Genomic DNA, 20,054 nt, shown 5'->3' on the forward strand with positions numbered 1-20,054 from the left:
TCTGACCAGTTTCCCAGACCCAACTGCTGAAAAACATCAGACCAGAGCACCAGACCAGTCTCATCAGACCAGAGCACCTTCCTCCATACATTTTGGGAGTCTCCCACGTGCCTTTTTGCAAACTCAAAATGTGCCATTTTGTTGTTTGCTCAAAGTAATGGCTTTCTTCTGGCCACTCTGCCATAAAGCCCAACTCTGTGGAGGGTATGGATTATTGTTATCCTATGTATGGTTACTCCAGTCTCTGCTGTGGAACTCTACAGCTCCTCCAGGGTTACCTTAGGTCTCTGTGCTGCCTTTCTGTTTAATGCCCTCCTTGCACGGTCTGTGAGTTTTTGGTGTGCACCCATCTCTTGGTAGATTTGCTGTTGTGCCATGTTCTTTCCATTTGGTTATGATAGATTTGATGGTGCTTCATAAAAAATATTTGGATTTTTTATTTATTTTTTATAACCTAAGTGCCGGTTCACACGGGAGCGACTTGCCAGGCGATTTAGACGCCTGACAAGTCACGCTCCGTTCTGTACTATGGAACCGTTCTAATAGGAGCGACTCAAGACGCTCCGACTTAGAAAAAGGTTCCTGCACTATTTTTGGGGCGACTTCAGGCGACTTGCATTGACTTCTATACAGAAGTCGTTTTGCAAGTCGCTTCTGAAGTCGTGTGCCGGTCGCGTCTGTGAGTTGCGCTGCAAGTTGTGTCGCCCCTGTGTGAACCGGCACTTACCCTGACTTGTACTTCTCAACAACATTGTCCCTTACTTGTTTGGAGAGTTCCTTGGTCTTCATTAGGGCTACAACTAACGCTTATTTTCATAATCGATTAATCTGCCGAATATTTTTTTATTTTTATTTTTTTCTCGATTCATCGGATAAAATCATAAAAATTTAATATTCAATTTTTTTGTTTATTTTAAAATAATGAAAAAACTGAGTTACACTCAAACTGCAGAATAAAAAACGTTTAACGCTACACAAGTTTGCAGCAGTACAAAAACATTCTGAAAAGAGGTGGATTATAACTGTTCAAGAAACTTTGCATATGAGTGTAAAAATGTTAACGTGCTCAGGGCTAAGGCTGGCTCTCTTTTTACGATGTTGCCTGCAGTAGAAAAGAGGCGCTCCGATGGAGTGGAGGCGCCTGGGATGCACAAGAAAGATTTAGCAAGTTTTGCCAAAGTAGGATATTTATCTTGGTTACCCTTCCACCAATTCAAACCCCAGGACATCAAATTTTAGCATTGGTTCCTATGTGAAAACTGGCCATTGCGATATAAATGGAAAAAGACAGAAAATTTTGAGGAAAAAAAATATATTTTCTACTTTTTTGTTATAAGAAAAATTGAATAAACTCAATTTTAGTCATACATTTAAGGCAAAATGTATTCAGCCACATGTCTTTAGTAAAAAAAAAATGTCAATAAGCGTATATTTTTTGGTTTGCGCAAAAGTTAAAGCATCTACAAACTAGAGTACATTTTCTGGAATTTACACAGCTTTTAATTTATGACTGCCTATCTCATTTCTTGAGGTGCTAAAATGGCAGGGCAGTACAAACCCACCTCAAATGACCCCATTTTGGAAAGTAGACACCCCAAGGAAATTTCTGAGAGGCATGTTGAGCCCATTGAATATTTTTTTTTTTTTTTTTGTCCCAAGTGATTGAATAATGACACAAAAAAAAAAAAAAAATTACAAAAAGTTGTCACTAAATGATATATTGCTCACACATGCCACAGTTATATGTGGAATTGCACCCCAAAATATATTCTGCTGCTTCTCCTGAGTACGGGGATACCACATATGTGGGACTTTTTGGGAGTCTAGCCGCGTACGGCACCCCTGAAAACCAATCACTGCCTTCAGGGTTTCTAAGGGTGCAAATTTTTGATTTCACTCCTCACTACCTATCACAGTTTCGAAGGCCATAAAATGCCAAAATAATACCCCCCCCCCCCCCCCAAATGACCCCATTTTGGAAAGTAGACACCCCAAGCTAATTACTGAGAGCCATGTTTTTTTTTGCACAAAGTTGTCACTAAATAATATATTGCTCACACATGCTATGGGCATAAGTCAAATTACACCCCAAAATAAATTCTGCTGCTTCTCCCGAGTACGGGGATACCACATATGGGGGACTTTTTGGGAGCCTAGCCACGTACTGGACCCCGAAAACCAAGCGCTGCCTTCCGGATTTAAATATAAAACGCTACCAAAAAAAACTGTTAGCGATCGCAGGGATCAGGCCTGACTCTGCGATCGCTGCAGTTGTGTTTAGTGTTTTGTAAGCGACAGTGATCGATCGATACTGCACTTGGGTGGGCTGGGCGGAGTGGTAAAACACAGGTGCTAGCAGGTATCTGGGCTGATCCCGCTAACAATGCTTTTTTTGGAACCCTAAACTGCTGGGGACGCTAGTATAGCTCTGATCAGATCAGATATTGATCTGTTCAGATTCTATACCACTACGGGAGGTGTATGCTTTGCGCGTGGGTGTTAGCGGTACTGGCACTAACCTAGCGCTGCCTGGGGCGACGCAGACCCTGACCCTAAAACCTAATTGATATCACCCGCCGGGTGATCAGGGGGTTAAACCTTTATTGGGTAATAAATGGTGGGTGCCCTGATGCTATAAAAAGCAAACTAACTAACCAGAGTCACCCGTAACACTTATACGGTGATCATTGGTGAAAGGGTTAACTAGGGGCAATCGGGGTTAAAACCATTATTGGGTAGTATATGGGGGTACCTAGCGCTATAAAAACCTGGCGGTGAACCTAAAAAAATAACTAGCTACCTAGCGACACTAATGCAGCGATCAGAAAAATGATCGCTTAGTGACACTGGCAAAAGGGGGTGAAAGGGTTAACTAGGGGCAATCAGGGGGTTAAAACCGTTATTGGGGGGTGGTAGGGGGCTACCCTGGACCTAACACTAACTGCCCTGACACTTTTTACTTTTACAACTGACACTGAATGCAGTGATCAGTAAATAAATGATCACTGCAATCAGTGACACTGTGACTGGGGGGGGGGGGGTTTGTGTGCCTGTGTGTTAGTTAGTGTCAGTGTAGTGTTTGGTGCAGACTTACTGTGTCCTCTCCTCGTAGTCCGGTCAATAAGACCGCCCCGAGGAGAATGACATCACTTCCTCCCTGCCTGTGTATAAAATACACAGTGGGAGGAAGCTTCTCATTGGCCAGGAGCGATCGAGAGGGGATGGCCAGAAACCAACGGCCATCCCCTCATCCCGATCGGACCCCCCACCCGCTGGAAGGCAAGCACGTCCGTGTACGTGCTTGTGCCTGTACATGCCATTGTGATGACGTACAATGGCATGCGGCGGTCGTTAAGTGGTTAAAGCAAGTACCTCTGTCTGTACTTTTGCCTGCATGTTTATTATCTGTTCTGGTGATAACATTTTTTGTCTTCCAAATCGTGAGTCCAGGGCAGAGGAAAGGATTACTGTGTTTGGGACGTGTTAAAGGATCCCCTTTCATCTGCTTTGACGTTGGTCTGTTGCAGTAGCTTGGAAGCTCTTTAGCGGAGATGATTCATAAGCACCTTCATTGGACCGCAACAGCCCCTTTACCAGTGCCGGCACGGATGATAGGGTGACATATTCTTGGCCACTCATGAATACAGTGCAGCATTCAAAGGGCTTAAGAGCAATGGAAAGTTCTTCAAGAATACTCCACTGGTCTGGTTTTAAGTCCAGATAATGTTTGCCTCTGTGTAATTGATGGGTCAGACAGAGTTGCAGTTACCTTTATTCAATGAGTCGTTCGACCATATAGTAAGTGCTATTCCATCTTGTGCTTACATCTTGAAGACTCTTGTGCTCAGATGTACCCATTTGCTTTTGTTTCTCCTTCAATATGCCGCTGGCTAGCTCACTTTTTTTTAAATGTTCAACTAGTCCTCTTGCAGCACTAATGGCTCTCTCAATTCCAGAATTCTTTAACGCAGCACTGATCACCAGCTGCAAGTTGTGGCCAGTGCAGCGGATACTGGCCCAGCCATGCTTGTCCACCAGGATATTCGCAGCAGTCACAATATTTGCTCCGTTGTTATGCACAATGGCAATTATTTTCTGAGCCGGAATTTCAAATTTTTCAGTGACCTCCTCCAACCATTCTGCAATATTTGCTGCTGTATGTCTGTCTCCCAGAGGCATGGTAATGAGGCAGATAAAAATCCATCTTCCAATCCTCTATGTAGTGGCATGTAATGCCAAGGAAAGCCTCGGTCACTATACTTGTCCATATGTCTGTAGTAATGGCAATTCTGCTTTCATTAGCACTGATGGCATCCTTCACATTCTGAAATTCCTCCTGGTACTTTCCACTAGTTTGGTAAAATGGTTCTTGCTGGTAAAGTATATCCAGGGTTCAGTACACTGATCATGCCTTTAAATCCTCGGTCTTCAACCATGGACAGTGGCCGCATGTCGGTGACTAGCATTTTCATGACAGAATCTGTTATAACTGCTGATTTTTGGGGAGTGCACGGACGATTTTGCTGCACAGACTGTCATGGTGCGCTGTTTCTTTCTGCAATGAAAAAGATAATGTGTATGATTAGTAGGCAGGAAAAGCTATTTCTGTGTAACTCGCTCTATATATCATTTCGGGTTTAACTTACCGTCCTGATGTTTCGCCTTCCACTGTGAACCCCACGTGTTTCCGTTTCATGTGCTCGTTCATCGCTGTTGTGCTTCCGTACCATGCAAGTTCCGTTTTTACAAAGTTTGCAGGTGACCACCTTCTTTACAGCATTTAAATTAAAATGCTCCCATGCCTTAGATTTGGGTCGCACACCCTTTTCTGAGGTCATTTTGTCAGCAGCACCCTCTGCCATTTTTATAATTTTTTTTTGCAACTAGAAGTTAAAAAAAAAAAAAAAAAAAAAAAGTGTGGAGACGTGGTAGAATATGTGTGCATTGTACAGTTTTATAAAAATAAGTAATTCTTCAATATTTATATGCACTGTTATTCCTCCCGGGGACACCAATGATTGGGCGTTATTCCTTCCACTGACACCAATAACGGGGCGCTGTTCCTCCCGGGGACACCAGTGACGGGGCGCTGTTCCTCCCGGGGACACCAGTGACGGGGCGCTGTTCCTCCCGGGGACACCAGTGACGGGGCGCTGTTCCTCCCGGGACACCAGTGACGGGGCGCTGTCCCCCCCCCCCCCCCCCCCCCCCAGGAAAACCAATGATGATGGGGCACTGAATGTTGTACTGTGTGTTAGCGGCTCAGTCTCCTCACAGGTTCTCACTCTCGCCCTCGCCTCTGTTCCATCGAGGCAGCAGCGGGCGGGGCTGAGAAGATCTGTGGGAATGACGTCGGCGAGGAGGAGAGCATGCAGCGGCGACTGCGAGTACATGCCTGGTCACAGACAGCGGCGCAGAGGACACAGGTCGGATTACACAGGAGGGGAGGATTTATTGCAATGAACGGACATGTGGTAGGTGCGGACCAACTAATCAATAATGAAAATCGCTGACAATGATTTTCATCGATTAATCGTTGCACCCCTATTAGATAGAGTTGGCAGAGATAATGAGTCGGCTATCGACTAATATGAAGGCTGAGTGGTCAGAGGGTCTTTAGATAGATTGTAGAGGTCTGTATAATATTTACGAAAGGCCTCAGCTATATGATCTGGGTGAAAGACTTTAGTTCAGGTGCCTGGGTCAATGATGGAGGTCAATTTAGATTTTAATTGCCTTTGTTTAAGGTAATTAGTTATAAATGTACCCGCCTTATTACCCTGGGAATAGTGTAAGGCTTTGAACCTCCTCGGAGCTTTGGCATGGGTGGTTTCCAATAACTCTTTAAATCGGTTTCTAAGTGTTGTTAATTCCTGTAGTTTGTCTGCTGCGGTTTTATGATGAGACTTCTAGCTGTTTAATTTTCGACAGTAGTTCAGACATTTCCATGAATTTGCGCCTTTTTTCCCTGGCTGCCATTTGAATTAAGAATCCTCTAACAAAAGCTTTGAGCACACCAGACAGTGGAAAAAGTCACGTCTTGTGTGTCATTGGTAATACCGGTTTGGAAGCCTGAGCTTCTTCAATAGTTATAGAAATTGGAGCGTGGTCCGACCACAAAATGGAGCTTATCTTCGCTTCTGTCACTTTGGTTAAAGATTAAATGTCAGTAATAAAAAGATCAATCCGGGTATAGATCCTATGGGGCGCTGAATAAAATGTAAAGTCTCCTTTCAGAAGGGTTAAGACGGCGCCACACATCATATAGATTTTCCTTGTGCAACAATTGCTGTAGGGTGATGCGTTTTTATGTGAATTGGCTGTGTGTCCATACGGGCGTCAACTATTGCATTGAAGTCCCCACAGATGAGAAGTGTCCCTTTGCACGCCTGTCGAACCTTCTTCAGCAATTTATGCATGAACGCAATGTGATGCGTGTTGTTCGCGTATGCATGTACTATTGTGCAAGTGACATTTTTATTGTTGCACACCAGAATAAGATACCTCCCATTTTGGTCTGGGATATAGAGGTGTAAGTTAAAGGCTACTGAGTTCTTTACCACAATCAAAGCTCCTCTCTTCTTAACAGCTGCATTTGCAGTAAATATGTGCGGGAACAATTTGTGCACTTGGGAGGATTAGAGGCGGTAAAGTGGGTATCCTGTATACATATGAAATTGCCTTTTAATGATTTTGCTTCCTGCCACATCGCTTTGCGTTTGAATGGACTGTTGAGGCTGTGGGCGTTCAATGGAATAAGTTTAAGAGACATTTGTTAGAAGGCAAGTTATTGAGTACCTGGTAGCTAGGAATTCTTCAGTCTTCTGCCGGCGAAAGGTGTTTAGATGGCGCAGTGTGGGCATTGAGTGGCTCCCGAGAACAGGGATGAAGATGACTGTGTCGGCATAATAACTTAAAAATAAAAAGAATGAAAAACAACAACAAAGGCAAAACATGACAAAGGATGTAAAAAGAACAATAGTAGGAGTAATAACTGCTTAATTCAACTGGGGGTTATCTGCTCAACCGAGCCTCAGGATTCCCGGATTCATTTCTGGTGCACTCTCTCTTCTTAATGGGTGTTCTGGTCAGTCAGGGGTGGTATTCCAGAGCGGGTCAATTTTTGGTGGTGAGGAGCTTTTTGGGGTTGATTGATGATCTTCTGGTAATAGTCCCCATGTTTCCGCCTAGTGTAGTCCCAATTCCACCTTGAATACAGTGTGGATTTTACCTTTTCCAGGTGACAAGTAATTTAGCAGGGAAGCTCCAACGATAGACCACCCCGTCATTTCTGTACAACTTAGTGAGTGGAATCAATTTGCCACGGGCTTGCATGGTGTATTTTGAGAGATCAGCAGACCGTTCAATGCCCATATAGGGTTCTGGTAGATTGGGATCTTTTCTGACCCTCAACATAAGGTCCTCCTTCACGTGGAAAAAGTGTATACGGGCAATCCCGTCCCTTGGTACTTTCTCTGGAAGGAAAGGCGGTTTGGGTAGTCTATGCACTCTATTTCTCCTTTGGGCACTTCAGGTAGGAGTAAGGCAATAATTTTGTTGAATGTAGCTGCGTAGTTCAGCAGGAGGAACCTTCTTCTCATCCACCCCTCTAAACTTAACATTGTTCCTCCTGGAACAGTCTTCCAAATCCGCAAGCTTGGATTTGATAGTGAGCATTTCATCCACAGCCTCGTTGTGTGCGTCTACTAGCTCATTATGTGCCACTGCAAAGTCCCCCATTTTGTCTTCCACATTCTGCACTATTTCCCCCAGGCCATCATGTCTTTATGCAAATACCCTCTCAGGGATACCAGCCTGTCCTTCATTGTTTTGTCAGACAGTGGCTGCCCCACTGCGGGATAATCCTATGCATTCAGTGAACTCCCTTGTGGAGTCCTCTGACAAGTCCCCTTGGTCTCTCTCACCTGCATATTGATGTGCTGGAGACGTCTTGGGGTTTATCTTGAGGGGACTGCCGCTCGGAGACTCCCTGGGCGAAGTGCAGCCGTCTCCTCCGCTGCGCGAGCTGAGGGGGGTGTGCTGTGCCTGGATGGAGAGCGCGTCTGCTCCCACCCGGCTCCATCTTTGGTTGAACAAGCCTCTGCACTTCTGAAGTATGTGGTAAGTTTCCGGGGTCCGGAGGGGGGTTTACGCTTCCCCATGCTGATCGTTGCTGTATCCCAGTCGCTCTGATGCTCAGAGAGGAACCGCCGTGAGTCTCAGGAACTCTCCTCTCTCGCAGCCATCTCCTTCGGCTGCCGGCTCCGCCCCCCCTTTTTTTTTACACTTTTTAAAATGGCTGAACTTTGTTGCAAGGGTTAAACTCTTAATGGACACATCAGAGGTCTTTTAGACTCCTGAAGTCTCCCCTGCCCTTCAAAGCATCACATGGATCGTGTTTGATCAGATTCTTCCCTGGCTGTAAGACTGCACTGAAACTGTTTTTTAAAGTGGGGTGCCCCCTAAAAAAAAAATTTAAATCAGCAACTACAAATACTGCACCTGCTGACTTTTAATAATCGGACACTTACCTGTCCCAGGGTCCAGTGATGCGGGGGAACAAAGCCCCCCCTCGCTCCGCTGCGCCATGCGCTGTGATACACAGCACAGTCATCTGGGACACGTGACAGGTCCCAGATGACTGCGGCGCCGAGGGGAAGTGATGTCACCAGCACTGAAGGATGCAGACTACGACGGACCCCCTAGAAACAGGCATTTAGAGGTGAGCAAAAAAAATTTATTAAAATTTAAAATATTTTTTTTTTTGGTGGCATCACCACTTTAATAGCATAGGGATGCACCTTGCTATCTTGCTATTGCACTTATTTGCCTGTGCCATAACACATCATAACAAAGTACCGTGCGTTTGGTGCAGAGTAATTTTTAAAAAGGCTTTTGTTTTTTTCGGGCATAGGGCTTCTGTGTGAAATGAATGCGCTTTCCTATACATGCTGCACAAAAAAAGTGCATGCTTCATCACATATGCAAAGGTCAGAATGGAGTTTGTTTTTACTTGCAGTAGCCCTCTGAAGAGTGATTTGCATTGCAACCCTTTCCAGTGGACATTTGACAGGCAATGAGGATGCATTATGTTGCCTACCCATCGCCTATTCTCGCCCCCTGCATGCATGCTGTTGCAACTCCACTCCATTCACTTGCACGTGTCATGTTCAGGCAATTCTACTCCTCAGACATGGTGGGATAATTTTAGCTTTGCTTGTGTATACCTGATATGACAGCCATTGCAGCTCAGGGGGTGGTTTGGCTTGGAGGTTGGCAAGCAGTTGAGCTATGTGTTTTACGTTTGAAAAAAAAAAAAAAAACACTCTTCATTTTGCTGCAATGTATCACAACTTTTGGTCCTATTTCAACACATAAAGAGGGAAAACACTGCGCTATAGTTTGTGAAAAGATGGCCACAACAGCAGCCAACACCAAAAACAAACAAAGTTCAACAGGTAAAATAATAAAAACAGTGTAGCGCTTCAATAATAATAAATGTAATCAACATAAATTATAAAAATAATAATGATAAAACAAAAATCGCACAGAACTAAATGCCTAGAAATAAGAGTCCAACATTAGGCACTCATTCCACTATGTTGATGGCATAGGAGTGACCAAACCGTCACAGAGAAGGAAAATGGTGTACTGGACGAATGTGTTCATGCGGGTAAACTTGATTGTAAGCATCAGTGAAAAGTAGATAAATACTTCTTACCGGAACAGTTGGACTCACACAGTCATATGACGGTTGAGTCTAGAAGGCTTGAGGTCACAATCTGGGACCAAGGAGTGTGGGGAGAGAGGTCAGTTGAGCTGGTGGGGGAGCTCCGGGCGGTTGTAGGCTCAATGGTGGATCCTTTCAGATGGAACGTCAAAGGTCAAAGTAATCAAGCTCAGACGCAGCCCGTTGTACCAATACTCCAACCTCCCCCGAATGGGGAGGGGGGTGTTTGTGAAGTTTTAAACCAAAGCAATGGAAAAAAAGAAAAAAAGGCTCCACATGGTGCGGGTCAAACGATATAAAAACGTTGGTTTATTGAAGTCAAAAGGTAATGAATGACTTGGTGATCACATAAAAAAACAAAATGAACTTAAAAGCAATGTGGGGTACCAACAGCTCGCCCGACGCGTTTCGACATGTGTCTTCAACTGGGGCATGATTTTTATATCGTTTGACCCGCACCATGTGGAGCCTTTTTTTCTTTTTTTCCATTGCTTTGGTTTAAAACTTCACAAACACCCCCCTCCCCATTCGGGGGAGGTTGGAGTATTGGTACAACGGGCTGCGTCTGAGCTTGATTACTTTGACCTTTGACGTTCCATCTGAAAGGATCCACCATTGAGCCTACAACCGCCCGGAGCTCCCCCACCAGCTCAACTGACCTCTCTCCCCACACTCCTTGGTCCCAGATTGTGACCTCAAGCCTTCTAGACTCAACCGTCATATGACTGTGTGAGTCCAACTGTTCCGGTAAGAAGTATTTATCTACTTTTCACTGATGCTTACAATCAAGTTTACCCGCATGAACACATTCGTCCAGTACACCATTTTCCTTCTCTGTGACGGTTTGGTCACTCCTATGCCATCAACATAGTGGAATGAGTGCCTAATGTTGGACTCTTATTTCTAGGCATTTAGTTCTGTGCGATTTTTGTTTTATCATTATTATTTTTATAATTTATGTTGATTACATTTATTATTATTGAAGCGCTACACTGTTTTTATTATTTTACCTATTTCAACACATGCCTCAAACATTATGTATGTTTTGTGGCACTATTAGCCCCATCCCCTCCACCTGGGAAAGGAGTGAGGAGGCTCAGTTTGCCATCTTCTCCCTGGGCGCTGGATGTCTTTGTCCCAGCACTGACTGCACCATCCAAACGACTAACAAATATTTTGACCTTCAATACTTGATTTCAGTGGAAGTTGGGGAAAAAAAAATTAAGAAAATCCTTTCTGCCATTCACTATGTATGAGAAAATTGACTTGTATTTCATTGTCAAGCTGATTTTTACAGTTACACTTAGAGGTAATGTTCCTGTACATTACTTGCAGAGTAAACACACTTTACATCGAGGGGCCTTGACAAGGCATTGTTGATTCCACATATATTTGCAAATGTGCAAGTAAACATGGTAAACCAGAGGTCCCCAACCTTTTATGTTCGGGAGGATGCAGTTTTTCACTGGCAATGTTGTCAGGCAATGTGTTGTTGGGGGGGGGGGGGGGGGGGGGTTTTTTTTTTTTTTTTTTTTTTTTTTTTTTTTGTGGTCAATTTGTCGGGGCAATGGCTGGTGTTGGCTCTTCAATCATTGCGTTACCATGGTTGATATGGTGTCGTGATGATTGAAGCACATTATTTCTTTTAGTACATTGTGATATAAAATTAAATGGTACAACTTACCATAATGCAGAATAAGTGGAAGTCCTGAGTGTGTCAATTGCCACTGTCTCCTGCCACCAGATGCAGCTTGTCACTTGCCACGTCACCTGCCACCAGATGCAGTTTGCCATTAGAGCTGCACGATTCTGTCTGTGATGAGAATCACAATTTCTTTATGGTACATCATGGGAAACAGAAACATAGTTATTAACTTAATACAGGGGTTGGAAAATTTGCTTTTAATTTAGGAGACAGTTTTTTTTTTTTTTTATTTTTTTTTTTTAGAGTGGTATGGATTGTCAGCTCCCGGGGTAAGGCCACTCATTTTCACCCTCTATCCCTAACTCACAATGGAGCACCCAGTCAAAAACTCCAATGAAACGCTGTTACATCAGGGTTATGGGCTGACCAGAAAGAGTAAGGCTGCCACTGGTTGCCACTGGCAGGCACACGGAACTGCCAGATGGCACTGGCAGGTGACACTGGTTTGTAACTGGCAGGTGGCACTATTGGCACTGGCGGTGGCACGTGGCACTGATTGGCAGGTGGCCCTGGTTTGGAAGTGGCAGGTGGCCCTTGTTGGTGATGGCAGGTGGCACTGGCAGGTGGCACGTTGCACTGATTGGTAGTGGCAGGTGGCCCTGGCAGTGGCACTGATTGGCGGTGGCAGGTGGCACTGGTTGCCACTGGCAGGCACGTGGAACTGCCAGATGGCATTGGCAGGTGACACTGGTTTGGAACTGGCAGGTGACACTATTGGCACTGGCAGGTGGCACTGGCAGGTGGCACTGGTTTGGAAGTGGCAGGTGGCTCTGGTTTGCGGTGGCACTAGTTGTCACTGGCAGATGGCACTGATTGGCGGTGGCACTGGTTGGCGGTGGCAGGCGGCCTTAACTGCATGGTCCCCTGAATGAAAGCCCGGGCAAGAGAATGTGATGCAAGTGGCTTCTGGAAAAACACTGACGAGGCTGAAATCTGAACCTTGATGGTGCTTACGGCCAAATTTATTTCTAGGCCTGACTGGAGGAAAGCCAAGAGCCTGCTAACGACATACTTTCTAGGATGCCATCCCCTGGGTTCACACCAGGAAACATATGCCTTCCAGATTTTGTAGTAAATAAGCCTGGAGGCCGGCTTTCTGCCATTGACCAGAGTAGAAAGGACTTACTCCGAGAGTCCATGGTCTCTCAGAATGTGGGTCTTAGCAGCCAGACTGTGTAAAGCAGGATGGTAAATTGGACCCTGCGAGAGCCGGGGCTACCAATAGATCTGACTTTGTTTCCCTCTTGACTCTTCTCAGGAACCGTGACAGAAGCGGGTATGGTGGGAAGGCATAAATTAGATTGTACCGATCCCAGGGAATTGTCAGAGCATCTGACCCCTGAGCAAATACATCCCTTGTTCTTCATACAAACTTGTCCAGCTTCCTGTTGAATCTGGACGCAAACAGATCTACGTCTGGCGTGCCCCATTTGTTACATATGGTCTGAAATATGTCGGTGTGTAGAGCCCATTCTCCTAGGCATAACTGTTGGTGGCTTAGAAAGTTTGCTTTCCAATTTTCCACTCCTGGAATGAAGACTGCAGAAAGGCATGGAACATGCCTCTCCGCCCAAGCAAGTATGCGATTCATTTCTGTGTGCATCCAGACTTCTGGTGCCACAGCTGTGGTATTGTCGGACTGTACTCGAACAGGGTGACCCTGTAGTCTGTAGGAGCAGTTCATGAGGGCCATATAAACTGCCCGAATTTCCAGAATATTTATGGGCAGTAGTTTTTCGGTTGCAGACCATTTGCCCTGCGTGCATACTTCTTCCAACACTGCTCCCCAGCCTGTCAGGCTGGCATCTGTAGTTACAATCTTCCATGGAAGGGGAAGAAAAGTTTTGCCTTTCAGCAGATTCTTGGTCTGTAACCACCAAATGAGACTCCTGCGTATCCCTGGGGATTAAAGAGGAAGTAAACCCTGATGGGTTTACTTCCTCTTTCTTTCCCTGCAAAGCATAATGGACTACTATGCATCGCATAGTAGCCCATTATGTGTCACTTACCTGACACAGGAGCCAGCGATGTCACTGCTGTCCCCTGTAGTCCGGCGCATCCATCTTTTCGGTGGGGTCTCGCAGCTCCGCCGCTGTCATTCGGCGGAGCCGCGATGACGTCACTCCCGCGCATGCGCATGCAGCTCCGTTGTTGGAAATGCCGCGCTCAGTGCGCCTGCGTGCCGCTGTCTACGGCGCATGCGCCTTAGACAGCGGTGCCTGTCTTCGGGCAAATATCTCCTAAACCGTATAGGTTTAGGAGATATTTCTTGGACCTACAGGTAAGCCTTAATCTAGGCTTACCTGTAGGTCAAAGTGGTTTGTAAGGGTTTACAACCACTTTAACACATAGGAAGGTCCAAGGCCTTGGGCTTCTTGTTCCAAGCCGCAAGGATGCATCTCTGCAAAGGCCTTGAGTGAAAGTGGGCGAATAGAAGGAGGCAACCATTTTCCCTAACAGTCTCATACACAGCCGAATGGGGGAAGTCCTTCTGCTCAGTATTAGGCGCACCAGAGCCCCTATAGCCATGGCCTTTTGCCTTGGTAGAAACACCCTGCCCTGAGTGGTGTCGATGATCATGCCCAGATACTCCAACCTTGTAGCAGGCTGCAGGGACGACTTTTCTAGGTTTATAATCCAACCTAGGTGTTTCAGGTGTTCTAATGTTTTGATAACACTGTGGTTCAAGAGTGCTATTGTTTGCTCTGAGTAGCAAATCGTCTAGATAAGCTATCACGGTTATACCCTGGGCTCTTGGGTTTGCCAAGAGAGGGTCTAGAATCTTTGTGAAGATTCGAGGAGCTGTAGCGAGACCAAAAGGCAGGGCCACAAATTGAAAGTGGCGCTGATCTACCGCGAACCTTAGATACTTTTGGTGTGCGGGAAATATTGGCACATGAAGATATGCATCCTTGATATCTATTGATGCCATAAATTTTCCCCCTTGCAGGGAAGAGACCGCAGAGCGTATTGACTGCATTCGGAAAGACCGAACGTGCAAAAACTGGTTCAAATCCTTTAGATCCAGGATAGGTCTGACATCTCCATTTGGCTTTGGAACGGTGAAGAGATTTGAGTAAAACCTTGAACCCTGTTCTTTTGGGTCCACTTCCACTATCACCCCCTGGGATAGTAGGTGATCTAAGGCCAGAAGTAGCAGTCTTTCCTTTACTGGATCCTTGGGGATCCTTGACCTTAGGAAGCGAGATGGTGGAATCTCCTGGAACTCTAGTTTGTAGCCCAGAGATATTGAGGAGGTTACCCATTTGTCCCGAATTTCTTCCCGCCAGGCTTCTGCAAACTGCAGGAGCCTCCCCCCCCCCCCACTCGGCCGAGTGGGGGCGCCCCTTCACAAGGAAGCTTTTGGGCTCTGCTTGGCAGGCTTTCGCCCCCAAGTCTTTTTATGCCCCTGGGCATTACCTTGGGTCTTCCCTCTAGAGGGAGGATGGGAAGGCCGTCGCCACTGCTTAGAGCTTGATGCTCCGGGAGAAAGAGACCGCCTAAATGATGGACGTTTGTTCTTTTTGATTGGTAGGAGAGTAGATTTACCCCCTGTAATCTTTTGGACGAATTTATCCAATTCCTCCCCAAATAAGCGTTCCCCTTTAAACGGGAACCCAGTCAAACATTTTTTACACGACAGCTCAGCTGCCCAATTTTTTAGCCATAGGGCCCCTTCGCATGTGTACCAACAGGAGAGACAAACGAGATGCTTGTTGGACAGAATCCAAAATCGCATCAATCATAAAACACAGAATTTGAGGAATTTCTGCATAATTCTCCACGTCCTCACTGGGAAGGAGGCCAAGCATCTGCTTAACCTGTTCCTTGAGGAACTGACACAACCCCACAGTTGCGACTGTAGGTTGCACTACAGCGTCAGCCATGGAAAAGGAGGCTTTCAATAAAGTTTCCAGCTTCTTATCAGTTGGATCCTTAAATACCTGAGCATTATCCAAATTACAGGTCAGGCTTTTATTCACACAAGAAACAGCCGCATCGACGGTTGGGACCCCCCATTTCTTGGTGAAACTTTCCTCCAGAGGATAAAGCATTGAAAACCTTTTTGGAGGAGAAAACAGTTTATAGGAATGTCCCCAATCCTCCTACAACAATTTATCCATTAAGGGATGAATTGGAAAGGAAAAGGCAGTCTGTGGGATTCTCCTTACCCTTGAAACAAAGGATGTAGCGGCCTCAGCAGCGGGCATTCTGAAAGTGGTACGCACCAATTCAGTGTACTATTGAACCTGCTTTCTGAGTGCCTGGTAGGAGGGAATTCTTTCCTCTTCATCAGACTGCTCTTGATCCCTATCCCACGATAGGGATCTCTCCTCATTGTCATCTGAAGGAGGAATCTCAGCAGAGGGAGGGGAATCTACCCCTTTTTCTGCTATTTTTCAGGGAAGCTGAAATAAAATTCATAATTCTCCCTTCAAAACCCTCCAATGTAGCCTTAAGGGAGTCTTCAGTGACATACGCTGGGCCTGAAATATTAAGAGAGGCTGCAAAACCTGACAGGGGCACTGATTCATCCTGTGAGGCTGGCTCCAGTCTTGCAGGGGGGGATGGTAATCTACAGGCATCTTTAGGACCCCTGGACCTGGGCGGTGATTTACCAGTACCCTTGTTACCTCCCCCTGAGACCCTCTTACGAGGAGACCTAGTCCTAAGCTACAAAGCAGAGGTACTAGTACAAAAGTGCAAACACTGTTGTACTACACGTCTCACAATAAACATATATGCTTAAAGGGGAGGAATTCTTCTTAATTGGGGTTAGCCAGTGTCCAATTACCAAAGGTGCCTATATAACCCACTATGTAATGAAACTCCTGTGTCCCATGATGTATGATCAAGAACAAGCATTTTCTCCTTCCAAAGAGATTTACAGCACTCTTTCCCAGGGAGGAGAAATTCACCAAAAGATGGAAGGTACCAGCAATTGACGCTGTGATTTCCAGTGTGACTAATAGTCTAACTTGTCCAGTAGACAATTCACAAATGCTTAAAAATCCAAGTGATAAAAGATAATGGAGTCGAAAATGGGGCGTGGCCTGGGTGGGGGGGTGGGGCTTCACACCCACCCCTGGTGCTGCCCATCATGGGGGTGTCCTATAGCGCAGGAGAGCCGGCTCCACCGCCTGTTTGATCACAGCGTCAGGAACATCACAACTTTCATTTCAATAGCTGTGTGTTCCCGGCTGCGCCGTCACACACAGCCCCTCCCCCGTGTCTGGGCACTTTGATAGACATATCATCCGTCCAATCCTGCAGATGATCTGTCTACCAAAGTGCCCAGACACGGGGGAGGGGCTGTGTGTGACGGCGCGGCCAGGAACACACAGCTATTGAAATGAAAGCTGTGATGTTCCCGACGCTGTGATCAAACAGGCGGCGGAGGCGACTCTCCTCTCTTCCTTGCACAGGCTGGCTGCAAAATGGGGCGCTGTGGCTGCAAAATGGGGCACAGGCGCACTGGCTGCAATAGGGGACACCTCCTGTACCATGTCCCGAGTCTGACCATCTTCTGTACCATGTCCCCATTCTCTGATCATCTCCTGTACGGTGTCCCCAGTCTCTGACCAATTACTGTACCGTGTCCCCAGTCTCTGACCATCTCCTGTATAAAAATATTTTTTTTTAAATATGTTTTGGTACCTGTGCTGTTTCGGTTTTCGGCCTAGTGCATTTTTAACGTTTGGTATCGGTTTCGGCACCAAAAAACCCATTCGGTGCACCCCTAGCTATCTCTCCTCCCCTGTTAAAAAGGAACTGCAGTCTGCTCACATTATTTGTAATAAAAACATCTTTTCCGTCCTGAACCTTCCCACCAACCACTTTGCATATTATTTTATGTATACTGTGATTCTGTACTTGTCAAATAAGCTGCAGAAATCCCCCTCTACTAAGTCTGCATGCATCCATTTTAATTCTGGGCAGCTGAAGCTGCTGCCTGTTCACTTCCTGGATTTACACAAAGGCACCCCACCAGATCTGCAGCCCTGCAGCTCTCATTGGCCATCTTATGACTCATCCCCCCTCCCTTCCTAGAGCAAGAGATGTGTATGTCCTAAGCCTAGGCTAGTGACCAGATAAGAAAGAGGAAGTGGGAAGTATACTGTATTTACTGGCAAAAAAAATAAATAAAAAAATATATATCTATATTATAATTTTACTATCCAACGTTAAAACAGCAAGGGCAGAAGTTTTAATAAATGGAAAGATGAAAAAATGACTGAAGGTCCGCTTTAATTGAAGTGTTCAGTACGTTCTTATGGTAAAACACCTCTCCGGAGTCAAACTGTTAACAAAAAGAAAAGCTTTCACATTTTTGTCAGATTATAATTAACATGAACAAATTAACTGTTTACCAAATAAAAGCATTGTATGACACTTTACAATGAAAAAAAACATTTAGCTAGGCGGATTGTAGAGTTTTTGTAGAAAAGCTGCTAAATCTTTCTAAGCTTTAATTCCCTCTGGTCCCTCTGGTACACATTGGATACTTGACTCTTGGTGGTACTGTAGGCCTGTTATTGCATATTGTGACTCCTCTCTGCTCTTCACCTTTAGAACATTCAGTAATTGTTTTTTCTTCTTGTAGGATGCAAATCTTACCTGGCATACAGAAAGTCCAGATTTCACCAAGTGCTTCCAGAATACAGTCCTGGTATGGATTCCATGCATCTACCTCTGGCTCTGCTTCCCTATATATTTTATATACCTCCAGCGCAACAACCAGGGATACATCCGAATGTCACATCTTAATAAGGCAAAAACTGTAAGTGTCAGCTTTATTTTGGCATAATAAGTACTAGTACTACTACAATAACCTCTCTTTTATATCAGATCTGTACTCGAATTTATTTTTGTAAAACTAGCACAGATGAGCTCTGCAACACATTTTTACAGATATGGCATTTCATTTCAGCATTTTTTTTTTTTTTTTTTTTTTTTTTTTTTTTATACTAACCTCCCCTGTAAAGGCAACCACTGCTGTGCTTCTTGGACATCTGCCATAAATATGAACTGCAACAGCACATAAACAATGTACATATTATCAAGCTTATGATGTACTGCCTTGATGGACTTTGTTTGCAATGCACAAGCCTTTAGCATAGAAGATATACTGTAAAAGATATTACTATCTTAATGTACACTATGGTCAGCATGTTAGATGTACCACTGAAAAATCATTAGGCATTATTATAGCGTTGTAGCTATAATCTTTTTATATAGAGTTTTAAAATGTGACTGCAGGAATGTGTGCCCATTCAGCCAAAATAACAATTGTGAAGGTCAACTATTAATGTCAAATGAAAAGACCTGGCTTGCGGTTTGAGTTCCTTTCAACCCAGTGGTGTTCAGTAGGGGCAAAATCAGAGTTTAGCCTAGGCCAATCAGGTTCCTCTACATTAAAACCCATCAATCCAGGGGCATACGTTACAGGGGTTGCAATTGCGACCCAACCTCATGCTCCAAGGGGGTCCGTCCTGGACGGGGGACGTGGCAGCGGCATCTAGAGGAAACCAATTCCACCTTGCAGCCGCTGAATGCCGGCTTCTCTCACTCCTGCCAACATTCAGCATCTGCAGCAAAGAAACTGAGGGAATTGAAAAAGATTTGGAATAGCCACGGTTAGCAGAAGGTTCAGGTTGCTGCCGCCCTCTAAGTCCTCAGCCCCTGTTAGGAGGCTGTGGCGGTTTAGCTTTTTATAGTGTTAATGTGGTGCTTTTGACGCTACCTATGTCAGACTAAATATTTTGCCTTTGTAATGTCCAAATTATATTTCCCAGTGTTCGTTACAGTATACAAACAATGGGGCTAGTTAATGCACAAACCACATTGCAAACCGAATATGCACTAGGTATTATGAGTGGGGTAATAACCCGAAAAAAGAGGAGAGGAATAAGAAGAGGGAAAAGGAGTATTATTTGAAATCAAGATCCCCAGCCAAAGATGCTTTAATATGCACGCACACTTCCCACATACCCCCTGTATGTACTCCCCACCACTGTGGCACACCCAGGGTGTATTAGACCTGAGGTAGGTAGTGGGCGTGGATTATATAGATAAACCAGAAAAGTGCCCTTTCAAATTGATATAAAATACAATGTACAGAATAAATTAAATTGTGATAATGAAAATGTTTCCAACAGACAAATGACTATGCATGTTCATAGTGTGCCCTTCTTACAAAATTATTTGGGGGCCTAGATATGTTCACCCATTTACAATATCCACATGAGGGTTCTATTCAGTTAAATATAGCAGAAGAGCCAGATCCTTATCTCAGGTATGTGCAAACTGTGCTAAAAAATCCAAAAATAATTAAGTACTCTAAACTCATAAAGTGCACTAAAAGTGCAAAAAAGAAAAGAAAAGGGGTTCAGTGCAAAACAATGCAAAAAGTGCAAGAGATTTAAACTGTGCAAATAGACGCAAGAAATTGCCTATATAGGCAAATATCCACAACCTTCAAATTATAAAAAATTACAGAAAATAATGTTTCCAAATATAAAAGTGCTCAATGTCTATTAAATTGTGGTGTATTTATGTAGTGTTCAATTAATATCTCCATAAAGTTCCAAATGAATCTAAAAAAGAAGGTGACTTTCA

The 20,054-nt window shown here is 44.8% G+C and overlaps 1 protein-coding gene across 1 annotated transcript in view; it reads left to right on the forward strand.

Moving 5' to 3' along the window:
* ABCC1 (ATP binding cassette subfamily C member 1 (ABCC1 blood group)) overlaps positions 1 to 20,054 on the forward strand; it is an 852,279-nt gene that overhangs the window by 74,296 nt on the left and 757,929 nt on the right. Inside the window, exon 2 of the mRNA XM_077448931.1 lies at positions 18,040 to 18,216. Coding sequence (XP_077305057.1) covers positions 18,040 to 18,216 — 177 coding nt within the window. The remainder of the gene's footprint in view (positions 1 to 18,039; positions 18,217 to 20,054) is intronic.

The sequence above is a fragment of the Lithobates pipiens genome, unplaced genomic scaffold (assembly GCF_037356315.1).
Source record: "Lithobates pipiens isolate NorthernLeopardFrog02 unplaced genomic scaffold, aLitPip1_a1.2 Scaffold_22, whole genome shotgun sequence".
Classification (NCBI taxonomy): domain Eukaryota; kingdom Metazoa; phylum Chordata; class Amphibia; order Anura; family Ranidae; genus Lithobates; species Lithobates pipiens.